Consider the following 15,842-nt stretch of genomic DNA (forward strand, 5'->3'; position numbering starts at 1 on the left):
ATATAATACACTAATAAAGTTATAATCTAAAATTTTAAAAAATCCAAGCTAAAATTAAAAAAAAATCTGGGGAAATTAAGTAACCTTTAAAAACACATCAAAACCAACCTGTTTTGTTATATTGCCATGGAGAAGTGCTTCAATATGTAACCGTGACAACAGCTGTGAAATAAAGGCCTTGAGGCGAGGAAGAGTGACATCTACAACAGATATATAGACATTTAAAATCAAACACATTTTCCATTTGAGGGAGAAAAAAAACCCTGCATTATCTTAAAATACAATGTATTTCTTAGCAGTAAGTAGAAAGAAAAAATTACAATAATCAACAAAAGGTAGTGATGCAAATATTCATTTTGGGGAAATGTTCTAACTCTACTGTGCTGTGCTCACAGTATGCCTTGCTCAGAATTCATATGTTGTTTGACCCAGATTTCAATATGAAAAAAGCAAAAAAGACAACTTTGCATTGCAATCAAGCTAAACACACATCCATCTTCAAAAATAGTCATACAGATGATGGCTGAAGACAGAGCTCAAGCTGTTGATTGACTAAAGAACATAACACTCTTGTAAGGTACGTAACTGCCCTGGTATCTGCATAACAGTGATAAAAATAGTGGTTATTTTGACATTAAACTTTTAGCAGACATATGTATGCTACAAGTATCTTTCTACAACTTAGTGTACCCTCAGTTATGTTGGATATCAATTCCCAAAGTTGAGAATTATGAAAATTGTAGTCTAACATATCTAGAAGGCACAAGATTGAGGAATGCTATGTTATAGCCACCACCTTTCATTCCAGCACATTCACACCTACAGAGGTGTACACCCACACACTCTTGCTCCTGTCTTTCTTTCAGAGAACCAGTTTAGTGTAGAGGTTAAGGTACTAGGCTGAAAACCTGGAGACCATGAGTTCTAGTGCTCCCTTAAGCATGAAGGTCACTGGGTTGACTTTGGGCCAGTCATTCTCTCTCAGCCCAACCATCACACAGGTTTGTTGTTGTGGGGAAAATAGGAGGCCATTAGGTATGCTGCCGTGAGTGGTACCAAAACAAAGGCAGGAAATCATCATCATCATCTGCCTATCTCAGGTCCTTGGGAAGGATTTGATAGGTGGATAAAAATGCCAAATCCAGTCTAAACATCTGGCTGACTGTGTGACCAACAATAACAATAATAATCTATACTACTAAAACTTATGTCTGTACTTTTCAACTGGGCAACAATTTTTGAATCAAGGTACCTCAAATAGGCTAACTTACAGAACACACCCAAAATTCAAGACCCATTACTCCTGTGGGATCAAAATTTGGGAAATTTGTGGCTGCTTCAGCACTTCTGTGCTCCTGTGGTCAGCCCAGGTCCATGATTGTCATGAGCATATCCCCGACCTCTCTCCCATCTCCCTCTGTCTCCTGCGCCCAATCGGCTGGCAGCAAGGCCCGATGGGTGAGTGGCGATTGGCTGCTTTGGAAACAAGTCAGAGATCTGAAATCTCTTAATGGCTGTCGGAGTCGAGGAAAGGGTAAGGGAGCAACTTGGATGCCTGCTGGTGAGGTAGACCTGGCTCGGAGGGTGCTGGTGGTTGACGGGTGAGCCTTCTTCCTCCCTCGAGGGAGGGGGCCCTTGGGGACATGCCAGAATGGGGAGCAGGGGTGCAGTCTTCCTCATGGGCTGCAGCTCCCTTTGTTCCACCTCACCCCAGCAAAGTGGCAGGCAGTTCCATTAGTCAGCTGAGGAGGAGAGGGAGGAGGAGAAGGAGGAGGAGGAGGCTTTACCAGCAGGGCTTTCCTAAGGGTCATGAGGGGAGGGCAAATGGTGCAAGTCTACATTATATGTGGAAAGGAAGGAAGGGGAAGGGGAAGAGATTCCTGATCTCTTTCCCACCTCCCTCTAGCCCCTGTGCTCAATCAGCTGGCAGCAAGGCCTAACAGGTGAGTGGCGACTGGCTGCTTTGCAACCAAGGTCGAAATTTGAAATCTCTTAAAGGCTGTGGGTGTTGAGGGAAGGACGAGGGAGTGACTTGGATGCCTGCTGGTGAGATAGGCCTGGCTGGGGTGGGGTGGGGGAGGCGCCAGTGGTCAAGGGAGGGGGCCTTTGGGATACACCATAATGGAAAGCAGGGGTGCAGTATTCCTCACAGTCTGCAGCTCCCTTTGTTCCACCTCCCCCAGCAAAGTGGCAGGCAGTTCTGTGGGTCAGTCGAGGAGGCTTGACGGGGGTTCTCCTGAAGGTCATGAGGGAAGGGCAAATGGTGAGCGTATATTGTAGGTAGGTAGGTAGGTAGGTAGGTAGGTAGGAAGGAAGGAAGGAAGGAAGGAAGGAAGGAAGGAAGGAAGGAAGGAAGGAAGGAAGGAAGGAAGGAAGGAAGGAAGATTTCTGATGCTCCCTGCCAGCTTCCCACAAGCAAAGTCAATGGGGAAGCCAGCAGCAAGTTGTAAGTCACTCCCACTCCCACTGCTTTTTTTGCCCTTGGTCATTCTGTTTCTCTGTTTAGGTAAGGAAGTATTTCTGAAATGATGATCCAACAGGTCACAGGTTGTCTAGTAATAATAATAATAATGTACATTTCTATCTAGGTGCTATTTACTATATTGCAATGCATTCAGCAGGATATGCATTCTAATACCAATTTTTTTACAGTTTGATACAGCCTGTCTTATGTTAGACTTCTAACTACAGCTTAATTTATCTATAGTAATCAGCCATCAACAAACAAAAAAACTATATGCATAATCCAGATTCACCAACTTCCTACTGTTAGAGAGGGGTACATTGTGAAAGGTGGGAAATCAGGACTAAACACAAGCTAAGTAGAGGAAAGGAAGGAAAGTAGTCAACTATTTACTAAGGAAATCCTGTCTTCCTTCCTCATAAGACTCTAACTTACAAAGCCTTATACTAAGATTAAGATGGGATGATATAGCAAGGGAAGATTTTCTTGTCACATCTCTTTATCATGTAGATTCTATACTCTTTTCCTGTTCATGATGAGGGGACAGGTAGACCACAGTCCCAATTGTAAAGGAATATTATATTTAAATAATAGCTAAAAAAGTAAACAGGAACCAATTTCCAAAATTAATTTTAAAACTTGAATTTAAATTTGTATTGTTTGATGAAGTACATAAATTGATTTCTATATGCTTACTAGCACAGTCATGTAAATCAGCACAAAACATGCCATCATTTAATTTATTGTCTTCTGCCTTTACTACTATATAAATGCAATTTACATTTGCATAAATTGTGCAATTTATTGTGCATACATTTTACATTACGTTTGCATAAATTGTGCGGTTTATCTAAATATTGCTCTTTACAGAAGGATGCTTCATGTAATTACTGCTCATATTATATGCATGCATGCACGCGCTCACATGCATATAGTCAGAGAGAGAGAGACTTGATTCCTGGCAACTACATGTATAGCTCCATGCAGTTTTCTTGGCAACATTTTTGGATGTGGGGTTTGTTACCACCTTCTTCCTCAGGCTGCACATACAATATTTTGACTTGTAATTAGGAATCTATTTGGATAATTTTGCTAAGCTTTTTCTTCTGTTTATTCTAGATACTTAAAGTACTGCTACTTTAATCTCCTGGATAAATGACTTTCATAATTAAGGGTCACCTTAATTTTAAATTTGGAATCGCATGTACTATTGAAATAAAAACAAAAGTCCTCAGTGGAAAAACAGAAAATTCTCCAGATTTTTCAACTATCTCACAACAATCACAATGCCCTAATCCTCCACAGCACATTATGGCATATTTGCTTTAAAATAAACCAAATCAATATACCAATTACATAGCAAAGATGCAACTTACATTTGGCAAAACCTTACCATCTAAAGCTTCTTTTAATTCATTTTTGGTCCAAGCAACTTCTGTCATTAAGAGCCGAAGGTAATACATTGCATGCTCATGTGGCTGTTCAGCTCGAAAGTTGTTAAGTGATCGCATGTACTATTGAAATAAAAACAAAAGTCATGGCTAAATAATGAAGCTTTTCAATGAACCTCACTGACTTAAGCACTTTTATACTCAAAGTAAGCATTCAAATAAAATATATTTGAAGGGACTAGGAAGGACTAGGGCTCCCTCTTAATTTTAAGACCTGAAATCAGGAAGTGAGATCAATTAATAAAAAGAGGTTTAAGATTAATACTGGGGCCCAGTAGTTGTGGCAAATACTGGCATAGGCTAGGCAGCTGGAGTCTGGGGAACAGGAACTGAATACATTATTTTCCAGTCTTTCCCCAGCCTCTGAACTAGATTAAAAATAAAAGCATCACAGAACATTTGCAATGGTCAAAAGGGTGGGGCTGGGGAATCAGGAAGTCACCACCATGAGTGAAAAATCCATCTCTAATAAATGGGGAGGTTAACATTTATTCATATCATGGATTCCTAGCCTTTTACAAATTGAAGGTTTAACGTTCACAGCTTTTATTATCTGCTCAGAAATAAGTCACTGATTTAATGGAGATCATTCGCTATTAAGTATAGAGGATTCTAACTTAAATTTAGAACTATTCATCTCATCTACAGCCTTGCCCTTTTCTACAAATGTTCATTTTTACAGTAAGTTTAAAAGCTAAGCTTTTAAAGGAATAGACCAACTCATTTTTAATGACTTTTCATAGATAGCATGCTTCTCATTCTTATAGGATCAAACTTATAAAATGGCTTACCGCCTCCTTGATAATTTCAAATCGCTTTTCATCAACCTCAAAGGTAGCCATTTTCTCAATAATCTTCCTCAGCAGAATATGTTGCTTGTCATTATAACCTTTTACAGAAAGCTATACAGAGAGAACACATAAGTGGTTGTATACTTTAAATAGCCCCTACATTAAAAGATCTTCAGTGAGAACGATAGGTACCACTTAGCATGGGGAAATTCTCTTCTTCATTTCAACAGAAATCCAGTTTTTTTTTTATCACATAACATTATGCACATAACACTATAATGGTTTATTTCTTTCTCTGAACGTAAACATGTTTAAACAAACATAGTGGAATTTAAATTACAACAGAAAATAAATATTGTACCATGCTGCAAAGCAGTTTAAAATGGTGTCTAAATTGGGAAGTGGGAAGAAACAAAACCTCTTTATGGTTTTCTGTATTTAATATTTTTAAAAACTATGTTGATATGGTGTGAGGAAAGAGTAAAAGAACTTACCTTTTCCCCCTTCAAATAAAGAGTACCTTAAGACCTCATTATTACAGTAAAATATGGAAGAAAAACTTTCTACTCAATATTTTCTAACACAGACGAGTTCACAAGGTTCTTACAAAGGTAAAGAAGAGCATCAGAATATTTAATTCATAAATATGACAGATTACTAAATGATTATATAAATGGGTTAAGTGCAAACCATATAAATGTTTTCAACACTGTTATTTAAAGTTATACTAATAATCTACATTATCATTATTCACTGCACTAATGCAGTGTATGCATGTATATGTGAAATATGGATGTTTCAATCTTCTAGAATGTTGAACATCCACTGTTATGTTAGAAATAGAAATAAGTGTAAAAACTGAAGTGTATCTTCCAATAGAACACAGCTAGAGTCTCCGAATAAATAATACGTTTTAAAATGAATATTTATGATACAAGAAACATGGAAATTTCATGGTAGGTGAGCGAAGAACTGACTTTGATTTATCTTTGTTGATCCCAGTTTGTGATCCAAAGATATATGGTACAGTAACATTCCTGAAGCAAAATAGCTCTGAACTCAGGTTGCCTTATTAAGTACATCATTTCAAGTTTCAAGACCGAGAATGGCACAATTTATATGTAAACAAAAAGCTAACAAGTTTTATATTATCAATTTTATTTTAGTTATAATAGAAGAGACTATTGTAGCTCAAGGTCAAATTGTTAGTTTTTTGGTACACTCTGCCCTTGGTTTTTTTTGCAGATATTTCATTACCAGGCTAGGGAACATCATCAGACTGAGGGAGAGGGGGTTTGCTCGCTGTTTATATATTGTAGCTTGCCCTACCAGTTTTGGTGGGTGTGGGGCTTCCTCCGTGATGGTTCCCTGATTAAGGTAACCCTGGAAGCTTGGCATTCAGACAAATCAGCCATCAATGGACACAAACAGCCTAGAACACATGCTACCTAGCGAGTAACACCCAGATAAGCAGGAAACTGCACCAGATAAACAATCAAGGAGGAAACAATATCCTATTCAAGAAATCATCAAAGAGAAAGCCACACCCCCACCAAGACTGGCAGGGCAAGCTACTATATACAAACAGCCAGCAAACTCCACTGTTCCTCACACTGGTATTTCCTAGCCTGGTAATGAAATGTCTGCAAGAAAACAACCAAGCTCAGAGAGCACCAAGAATCCAATTTTTTAGTCAATTTTATAATACTCGATATTATGCAATATTTATACAATACACAAATCTTTTGAAGCATCATGTTTTTCAGACAATGAAGTTAAACTCTTCAAAGTGACAATTAAGGTGTTAGATAAAACTGATATTTTATATTTGACCAAAAATCTCAGACAGTGATGATGTGTAAGAAATAATTATTTGTACAGAAAAATAAGCTCAATTTATAATACTCAACTTGACCCCAGCAAGCAATTTTTCCATAGCCAATAATGCAGTTAGTGGAGTTTAGTTCAGTGTATGTTTAACAAAGTAGAATCTATCCTGCAAAAGCTCATGCCTCAATAAACACGTTAGACTAACACCACAGGATATTCTGTTGTTTTTTAGTGTAAAGAACCTAAATGACTGATAATCTAAAAAAGTCAAGGTAATACTTTCCAGGTTATTAAATACATAAAGGTGCAAATTAGAAATGTATTACTAAAGCACTATATGGTCACAAAAAGCATTCCAATCACAGCTAAACCAAGTGTTTTTTCCAGTTAAGAGAGAGATGCAAGAGAATACAGAACTGGTAACCGTTATGCAAAAAGTATTGAAAAAGCAAGCATTTTCCAAGTGCATAACGCTCAAGCCATCTCATTTCTTTCTGTTCCTCCATTTTACTTACAAGTATTGCATTCATTCCTGATGCAATGACATAGACCAAACCTGAGAGGCGTGCTGCATATGTATACTCTTTTAAATCATCCTTCAACAACCTCATTAACAGGTATGTCATGTTGCAATGGAGAGGGTCAGCATAAAGGTAGCGACTAACAAAAAGAAAAAAAGGATGCTTTGATACTTCAAGCAGTGACATGGTAATGGATGAAGAAACATGACTGAAGAGTATGTATATGCAGCCTCATAACCACTATTTCTGGGAATGAAATACTGAATGTAAAATAAGGAATTTGTTTCCTCATTAGGATTAATGATTTAACTTCTGGAAGAATGAAGCAGAATCTTAACTCCAATTTGGGCTAAATTTTGTTTAATTTCATTAATCTAATGAATGATGTAAAATGAAATGAAAAATCTGAATATGAATGGGAATCTCAAAGATTAAGAATATTTCATGTAAAATTCAAAATATGAGAAATTGTACTTAGAAATCAAGGTTGAAAAAGGAACTTAAAAATTAGATCCTCAATTGGGAAAGCCATTTTAAAAATGCTTCCAGCAAATCAAGTTGTTACTTGATTCATGGAAGTAAATTTAAGACTCTTAAGAGTCTTTTTGCTTTTGGTACTTACATACATCCCATAGATGGTATTTTGGAGATCATAGTTCAAGCCAGCTAGTTCTGCTGCATATGCATACTCGTTGAGGGAGTCTTTGAGTAGTTCAAGGTACAAATAGGCCATGTTACAATGTAAGGGATCCACGTAAGCAAATGGGCTGGAAGAAAATGTTGAAAGTAAAATATCTGATATAAATACTATCCAATTTTGTAGAACCTCCATACTGGATTCTCAAGGTACAATGTTAAAAAATAAAGTTGGCACTTCCTATTATGAGTACATCAAGACTAGAAAGACTAGAAAGACATGAATAGAAAAACACAAAAATGGATTGTTGGTGGCACTGCTACTTTAGATGTATAAGGATGACACTGGGCTTTCAGCTAAAATCATGTGAACAAATTTCAAATTGGACTTTCAGCTAATAGTAGGTTTTCACTACTATTGATCATCGTATCTTTCCAGACTCTTTTTTAATGTACTGGGTGGGTCTGGTCATATCCAGAAGATGTTGTTTGTTGACTACTTATTTGATACTACAGTCTCTATTTTATTTTCTACGCTATTCATTAGCTATATGAAACTGTTAGAAGAGGTCATTTTAAATTTTGGAAAACAGTACCACCAAAATAGACTGATGATACTCTACAGCTCTTTGTCATTCAATACCAAAGAAGCAAGTAGTACCCCTAAATGCTGTATGAACTTGACAACTAGCTGAATGAGGATGAAACAATCTGAGATTATAAACACACAAGATGGAGGTGCTGTCAGTTAATAACTGGGAATATAAAGCTGAATCTTTTCCAGAAGCAACTGCGCTCCCTTTGAAACATCAGGTTGCAATGTTGAAAGAGTTGCACTAGGTTCTAATTATTCATCTGAGCTCAAATCAAACCGTTGATCTGACTTTAAATGTACAATCCCTAAATGGCTTAAGACCTTTCCCCTCTAAGAAATGCTTGATGTTGTGCAGCTGCTTATTCCAATTCTTCATGACCCAATGGACTGATTTGCCAGGATGGTCTGCAAATGTGCTGAGTTCTTCTAAGCTCATGCCGTGATAAACAGACTAAAAGTTTCATTTTACCTGTCCTATTAATAAGATCTCACTTCAAAGGCCAGTTTGTTGGATGTGCATGAAATAGCTTTAAATGCACAATTTCCAAACTGTGGAAAGCATTTTTTTCAAAGTTATTTTTTCTTTTTTAAAAATATGTATATTTTTAAGGGTACAATTACCAATATTTTTCAGATTTTTCAAAAGGTATTAAGACACCTTTCCAAATCTGGCTTTTAAAAGGGTGAAAGATTTATAAGATCTGAAGAGAAACCAGAGTATAAATCTGGCTTTTAAAAGCTACTTTTAGCAGCTCATTATTTAATTATTTAATTGCTAGTTTTTACATTGGTTGCACTATACTTTGGTGGTTTTGTCAGAAAGGCAATATAAATACACATTTAATAAATTATATTTTGAATCTGGTATCAGAAATAATGATTATGAGTAAATATGAAAATAATTTTTATCAGACAGTAAAAGCTAATATCTCCTATATTAATTGAGGTGTCCAGCAACTAATCCATATTACATAAGTGGCACATTTAACTTATCTATCACTGTAGTGAAATCTCAGTGGTTTCAGAATGTAAAAAAAAAAAAACTTGTTGCGGGTTTTATTACCAAACTGTAATCATCTTCTATTTTGCAAAGCATGCAAGATATGTTTTATGTTCATCTGCAGTACTTAAAAAGATCTCAATATATTTTTGCAATGTTCCACTGAGGTAAAATAGTCTGCACAGATAGTATTATGATAAAGACAACTCAAAGACTCAAGTCATGTTTCAAGCAACAATGTTTCTTAATACCAACATATTGGTATGGAATGAGCCAATTTAATGTACAAGGAAGTATAACTTCTACTTATCTGTATATATAGGAGTTAAGAGAATACAAAGTTATCATATTGAAATTGTTATAAAAAGTTTGCAGAAGAATTTCTCTATCACAAGTAAAAGAAACAAGACACACAATTTCACATACATTAAAAATAACAGAGCTGGTAATGCTTCAGATTTAAAATGTGGCAATACTGTAACGTTTGTTCAAATTGTTTAACTAATATGTTTTCATTTTTAAGAAAAATGGAAATGCCCTTAAAGTCATATGGAACTTGTCTCACTCACAAATGTCTAATGGACAAACCATTCTACGTATATTTAATAAAAGCTAAGTCTCTTGTGCTTAATGGGGCTCCCTTTCAGAAAAGTGTAAAGAACATTACAGCAGTGTTTCTCAACCTTTCTGCTGTCATGCATGAAGTAAATGATAGGAAATGAAGACACCACTCAATTAAACAATCATCCTCAACTGGCAGTCCTACAGGGCAGACAAGACTAAGAAACCAATGTCACATAGGTCAGTATTACTTTTATTGTAACCGCTATAGTGACAGAATCTTGCAAGTCTGAATGTGGTTCTCCCCTTTGCAACTATATGTTAGTGTGAACTAGGGAGACGCTTGTCTGAGACATTTACTCAAGTTACTTTCTTGGCCCAGACTCTGGCTCCTCTTATCTGATCACTGCTTTGGTAGTGGCTCTTCCTCTGTCCTTCAAGGCCATTCCCTCTTCCCTCTATATCCCCCTGTTTTAATCTTTAAGAGCACGGGAGTTCACAATTTTCAGTTATTAAAATAATGATTATATTTACATTTGTGCATCTTTCTTATTCTCTTAATTTTTAAAGACCGCATTAAAGTAATATTTTTATCAAAAATAAAACAAAAAAATTACATATTTATGTTCCCTATGCCAGAATAACTTTTACACAAGCTTACTGGTCAAGAATTTTTTTTCAGTAGAAATCTCTGAGTATTATATGGCTAGGTCAAGTGGATAGCCACCAAATTAAATCCCATTTTTAGACATTCAACGTCATATTTTCTATTGTATTTCCACTTAGCACAGCATATATTGAATCAGTTTGTAAATACGCTCCAAGCCTGTTCATTATTGTTAGTTCTGAATTTTAATACTGAATTTTAATGTTGATACTTGTATTATAATTTATAAATTTCAATGAATCAGCTGACTGACATTAAAAGCAGGGACATGGGGGCTGACCAACTAATCAGTGATAAATGCTGGGAGGCAGTGGTGGACGACATAACTATGGAGAACAGCCTAAGAAGGACTGTGTCAGAACTTCATTACTTGCTGGACAAAGTTGCAATACTATTTTATTCAACTTTTCTTTCTCAGTAACCACATATTTAAACATTCAGTGAAACAAAGATTTTTTAAAAACCTATACAGTATACCATTTGGAAATTGGACTATAAAGTTTATTCTTTAGTAAATATATGTCATTGTAACTCTATGGATAGGATTATACTGCAATTCACACGGTCTTCTAAATAAATTCAAACATGAATCATACAAACACATCTTTGAAAGGTTTTCTCCTGATAAGAGTGGACTTTCTAATCCAGAAGAACAACCCACAGGTTCTTGAATAATTTATTGTGATCACAGATTATCCACATTCACTAAATCTATATTATACCTCTGCTTTAAATAGACAAAGTGTAGGCTTAGTAAATGTGGAGCATTATCACTAAGTCTATACTGTATCTAACAAAAGTAAACAGAAAATGCTTGCTTTAGGCGGACAAGACAAATCACACATTAGTGAATGACAGCAATCTGAGATCACAAAACAGCTCTTTAGAGTTTTGTATTAATTTGACTGATGAAATTAAAAGATCATGTTCCTTTTCTTAGCAGCAGGTATGATCTTGTTCAATGGTCCAATATATGGAGATCACCAAGCTGCTGATGCTCAATGTAGAAGGTCAAGAGAGGGACAAGTTACAACCACAGAACCTATTTCAGACAGATAACAGAGGAGAAAGGAAATACACCTACCTTTAAGCTTGTCGTATCAATAGAAGATGGAAAAAACCTCAGTAGATTGAATGCACAGTGGCTTTTGCAACCACCAACCATTGATGTATACCACTATCTACTAATGTAGTAAGCAATGTTACTCTTTGTTCAAATCCCAGTTAAAGCTGTGACTGTCCTGTCTTCTAGTATATTTTTCATCTTGCCCACTCCTGTGCTACAATTCATATAGAAATCCATGCTACCTGACCCCCATAGAAGCATTGTTTTCTCTTTGAAAAAAGGTACTTTAGTGTGGACAAAATGACTGTACTACAGAGATACACAAATACACGCATTCGCTTTTACATGAGCTGTTCCTCAGTCCAATAGTTTCTTCTCTAGTTTATCCCCATTCAAACTATTGAAGTTCCTGTAATTTTCACATTTTTCTTCTTTTTGTAAAGCCATAAAAGTTGGAAACAATAAAAAGACTATTCAGCAAAAACTAACTCTCACTTTAAGGAATAGTTTCGATTTCTATTTTATGTCTCATCAGAAAGACAATATTCTGTAATACAGGAATTATCATTTCAGGATATTAAATCATCCAGATTTCTTTTTCAGATTTCTTCAAAAGCCAAGATCTTAAAATGGGCAATAACACTGACTTGTTTGAAACTGAATAGTGTTTTCTAATTTTTCCTGGGAGAGAGGGTAAGCTTATATTAATAAATTCTGAACTTAGTGTTCAATCACTATATAACTGAGACACATGTTTTGGAAGATTGGTTTGCTATATCTATGTGTTGGGAATTATAGAACAATTTAAGCATATACAATGGAAAGGTACAACATAGTTATTTGCCCTAAAGAAGGTGCACTGGAACAAGGTAATTTCAGAAAATCAGATCATGCAGACAAGAGGAACTGGACATTCAAAGAGACTTTCAAAATATTTTATTATTTTCTACAGCAAGCTAGCAATTTTCTTGCAGGCAACATGCAATTTCTGAAGTACTGCAAAATCTCGTATTCCAAAGACTACAGTAATACACAAAAATAGATCCTCTTCTCTCTGAAAACTATTGTCTATATTAATGATCCTCAAATCTGAAGCTCAATTTTGTTCAATTTCTCATTTTTCCAAACTTATTTTATTGATTTTTCAAGTTCAGTCTTTTTAATACATGTAGTCCTCACTTAACAACCACCATAGGGCCTAGAAAATTGGTCGTTAAGCAGGGTGGTTGGTAAGCGAGTCAGTACATGACTAGACCCAATTTTACAACCATTTGTATGATGGGTGTAAAGCAAATCACCGCAGTCATTAAGTGAGTCATGTGGTCATTAAGTGAATCCAGCTTCCCCAATGGATGTTTTTTGCTGGAATTTGCTTAACAACCACATTATTTGCTTAACAACCATGTGATTCATTTAATGACTACAGTGATTTCCTTTACAACCATCATACAAAAGGTTGCAAATCACAATCACATGACCACGGGGGGTTGTGCAATAGTTTGCAATGGTCGCAAGTGTAGGTACAGGTTGTAAAACACTTTTTCCGAGGCCACTGTAACTTTGAACCATCGTTAAGGCTGTTAAGCAAGGACTGCCTGTATATGCATTTGTTGCATGCAAAATATTTCTACTACAATGTGTTTTTGCACTTGGAATGCATTTTATGTAAACTTTTCCCTCATGTAAGCAGTTTAACAGAAAAGATCAAGAAAAACTACAAATGTTTAAGTATAATTGTTTTTCAATTTACATATTGGTTCAGGCAACATACGTTATAATTCCTCCTCCATTCCTCCTCTCTACACACCAGTAATAAACCAACTGGAAGTATTAATTACTCTAATACTCTGACAAATCCAGCAGCTCCATATTATTCCTCTTTAATGCCTTTTAAAAGTATATATAACAGAAAGATAAAACCATTACACTTCTAGAAAAAGAACAGCTAGAATATTAGCTAACATGACAATAAATTCTTACACTATTAATTTGTAAGTTAAATGTTCTTACATTTGCATAATAAGGTCAACCAAGATCTCATTGTTCAGTATCAATAAATTAAGATTCATTGAAGAAATCTACTGAATAATCTCTGAGGATGGAAAAATCCCAAAAATCCCAAAAGGCAGCAGCAATCACAAGGTCTACACATCTGTCCTGTTGTTTCAGAAATCTAACAGAAGATATATCTATCTATCTATCTGGAAGTAAGTTTATGTGTACATATCCAAGATGAATTGTTCATGTGTGGAAAAGCTCTACCTGGGTACTACTTACTGTGATCTGGTTCGAGGGGAGACATGAGAAGAATAGAGAGGTCTGAATTCAGACCTCAGCTTTCAAATAAAAGCTCCTGGATCATGCTTTTCATCCTCTGGGAAAAACTGCACAAAATTACCCCATAGTTGCACATACTGAATGCTGATTTGAGGCAGAAGGTAGGGGTAGGCAATTTTGGTTATACAAAGAGAGCAATTTCATAGGTGTTTCAAATAAATTCTGTTTACTAAATAAAAATAATGTACCACATTTAATATGAACAAATGTAAATATAAACATGTTTGCCTACCTGAAAAATTCAAAGTTGAGACAAGCTTTAGGAAGGAAAAATTTGTCATCTTGCTTGAACCATAGCTTGCACATAGCAGTATCCTGCATTTAAGAAAATGCATATTTTCCATTAAAAGCCTGTACTGTCATTATTTTAATCTCTTTAATATTTGTTGAACATACAGAGCTCACTCTAGATTTTTTTTTTCTATGTAGATGTATATTTGTATCTACATAGAAAAAAAAATCAAGTCTTAGGATCTACAGAGACAGTATTGAATCTCATTGTTTCACCCATCATAATTTTGAAAAGGAAGACACGGAGGGAAAGAAGACTACCTGGAGCAATGATGGGTGAATCTTAAGTAAGGTTAGAGCTTATTTATTGAAGATTTCATTCACATTGTATTGAGGTAAGGCGTTATTAAAAAAGGGAATTTACACACTCCTTCCCATTTGAATTTCATCTGTAGCACTATTTAAAATTGAAGATTTATTAACAGTAAAGGGTAACTCAGCCAAATACAACCTAATATGAATGCCCATTTATAGCAAACCATTTTAAACTTGACTAGAAGACTACCTGGAGCAATGATGGGTGAATCTTAAGTAAGGTTAGAGCTTATTTATTGAAGATTTCATTCACATTGTATTGAGGTAAGGCGTTATTAAAAAAGGGAAGTTACACACTCCTTCCCATTTGAATTTCATCTGTAGCACTATTTAAAATTGAAGATTTATTAACAGTAAAGGGTAACTCAGCCAAATACAACCTAATATGAATGCCCATTTATAGCAAACCATTTTAAACTTGACTATAAAGAACTGAGATGCCCCTTTTTCCTTCAAAATTTTGGATTGACTGTTTTCTGTCATTTTGGCCAACTAATTTCAGTACTGATTCAAGTAGTATTATAGAAGGCTTAATTTTGAATAAATAACCTTAATATTTTTAAGTTTCTGAAAAATGTAAGTATATATAAGTATACATACATATACACACACATCACATAGACATATCTGTCTGTCTGTCTGTCTGCCTGTTCTGGTGAGTGTCAAAACTACTGTCCTGCATGAAATGCAGAGCATCCAGGAGTACATCAGTACGATGGCACCCAGAGATGAGCTGCTGAGAGAATGCCTGAGGCAACAGCAGACATGGGAGGAAGTTCAAGTGGAGGAAGTGCCATGGCAAGACAAGCCCCTGCATGGGATGTACCACTGACAGACAGCTGAGGTGGCTGACATTGGGAAATCCTATCAGTGGCTAGAAAGGACCTGACTAAAAGACAGCTGTGAGGCACTGATCATAGCAGCACAAGAATAGGCACTAAACACCAGATCCATAGAAGCAGGGGTCTACCACATTAGGCAGGACCCAAGGTGAAGACTGTGCAAAGAGACCTCAGAGACAGTCCAACACATAGTGGCAGAGTGGAAGATGCAGGCAGGAACAACATACACTGAATGGCACAACCAAATAGCTGGCACTGTGTACAGGAACATCTGCACAGTGTATGGGCTAGACCCTCCCAAGTCTAGATGGGAGATTCCACAGAAGGTCATGGAGAATACAGGGCTAAGATCCTGTGGGACTTCCAGATCCAGACAGACAGGCAGGTACTGGCCAATCAACCAGACATCGTGGTAGTAGACAAGGACCAGAAGACAGCGGTGGTGATAGATGTAGCAGTGCCAAGTGACAACAAC

General features: G+C 36.1%; 1 protein-coding gene across 6 annotated transcripts in view; it reads right to left on the bottom strand.

Annotated features, from left to right (window-relative positions):
• Nucleotides 1-15,842, bottom strand: part of IDE (insulin degrading enzyme) — a 98,169-nt gene that overhangs the window by 20,109 nt on the left and 62,218 nt on the right. For all 6 annotated transcript variants that reach the window (XM_088128987.1, XM_088128989.1, XM_088128988.1 and 3 more), the window contains 5 exons: nucleotides 14,152-14,234; nucleotides 7,680-7,824; nucleotides 4,707-4,817; nucleotides 3,858-3,978; nucleotides 109-200 (listed from right to left, as the gene is read on the bottom strand). In XM_088128987.1, the coding sequence (XP_087985113.1) occupies nucleotides 109-200; nucleotides 3,858-3,978; nucleotides 4,707-4,817; nucleotides 7,680-7,824; nucleotides 14,152-14,234 (552 nt within the window). The remainder of the gene's footprint in view (nucleotides 1-108; nucleotides 201-3,857; nucleotides 3,979-4,706; nucleotides 4,818-7,679; nucleotides 7,825-14,151; nucleotides 14,235-15,842) is intronic.

The sequence above is a fragment of the Python bivittatus genome, unplaced genomic scaffold, assembly GCF_059951505.1.
Source record: "Python bivittatus isolate LINGU-HERP-01145 unplaced genomic scaffold, Pbiv_v1 ctg000780_np1212, whole genome shotgun sequence".
Taxonomy (NCBI): domain Eukaryota; kingdom Metazoa; phylum Chordata; class Lepidosauria; order Squamata; family Pythonidae; genus Python; species Python bivittatus.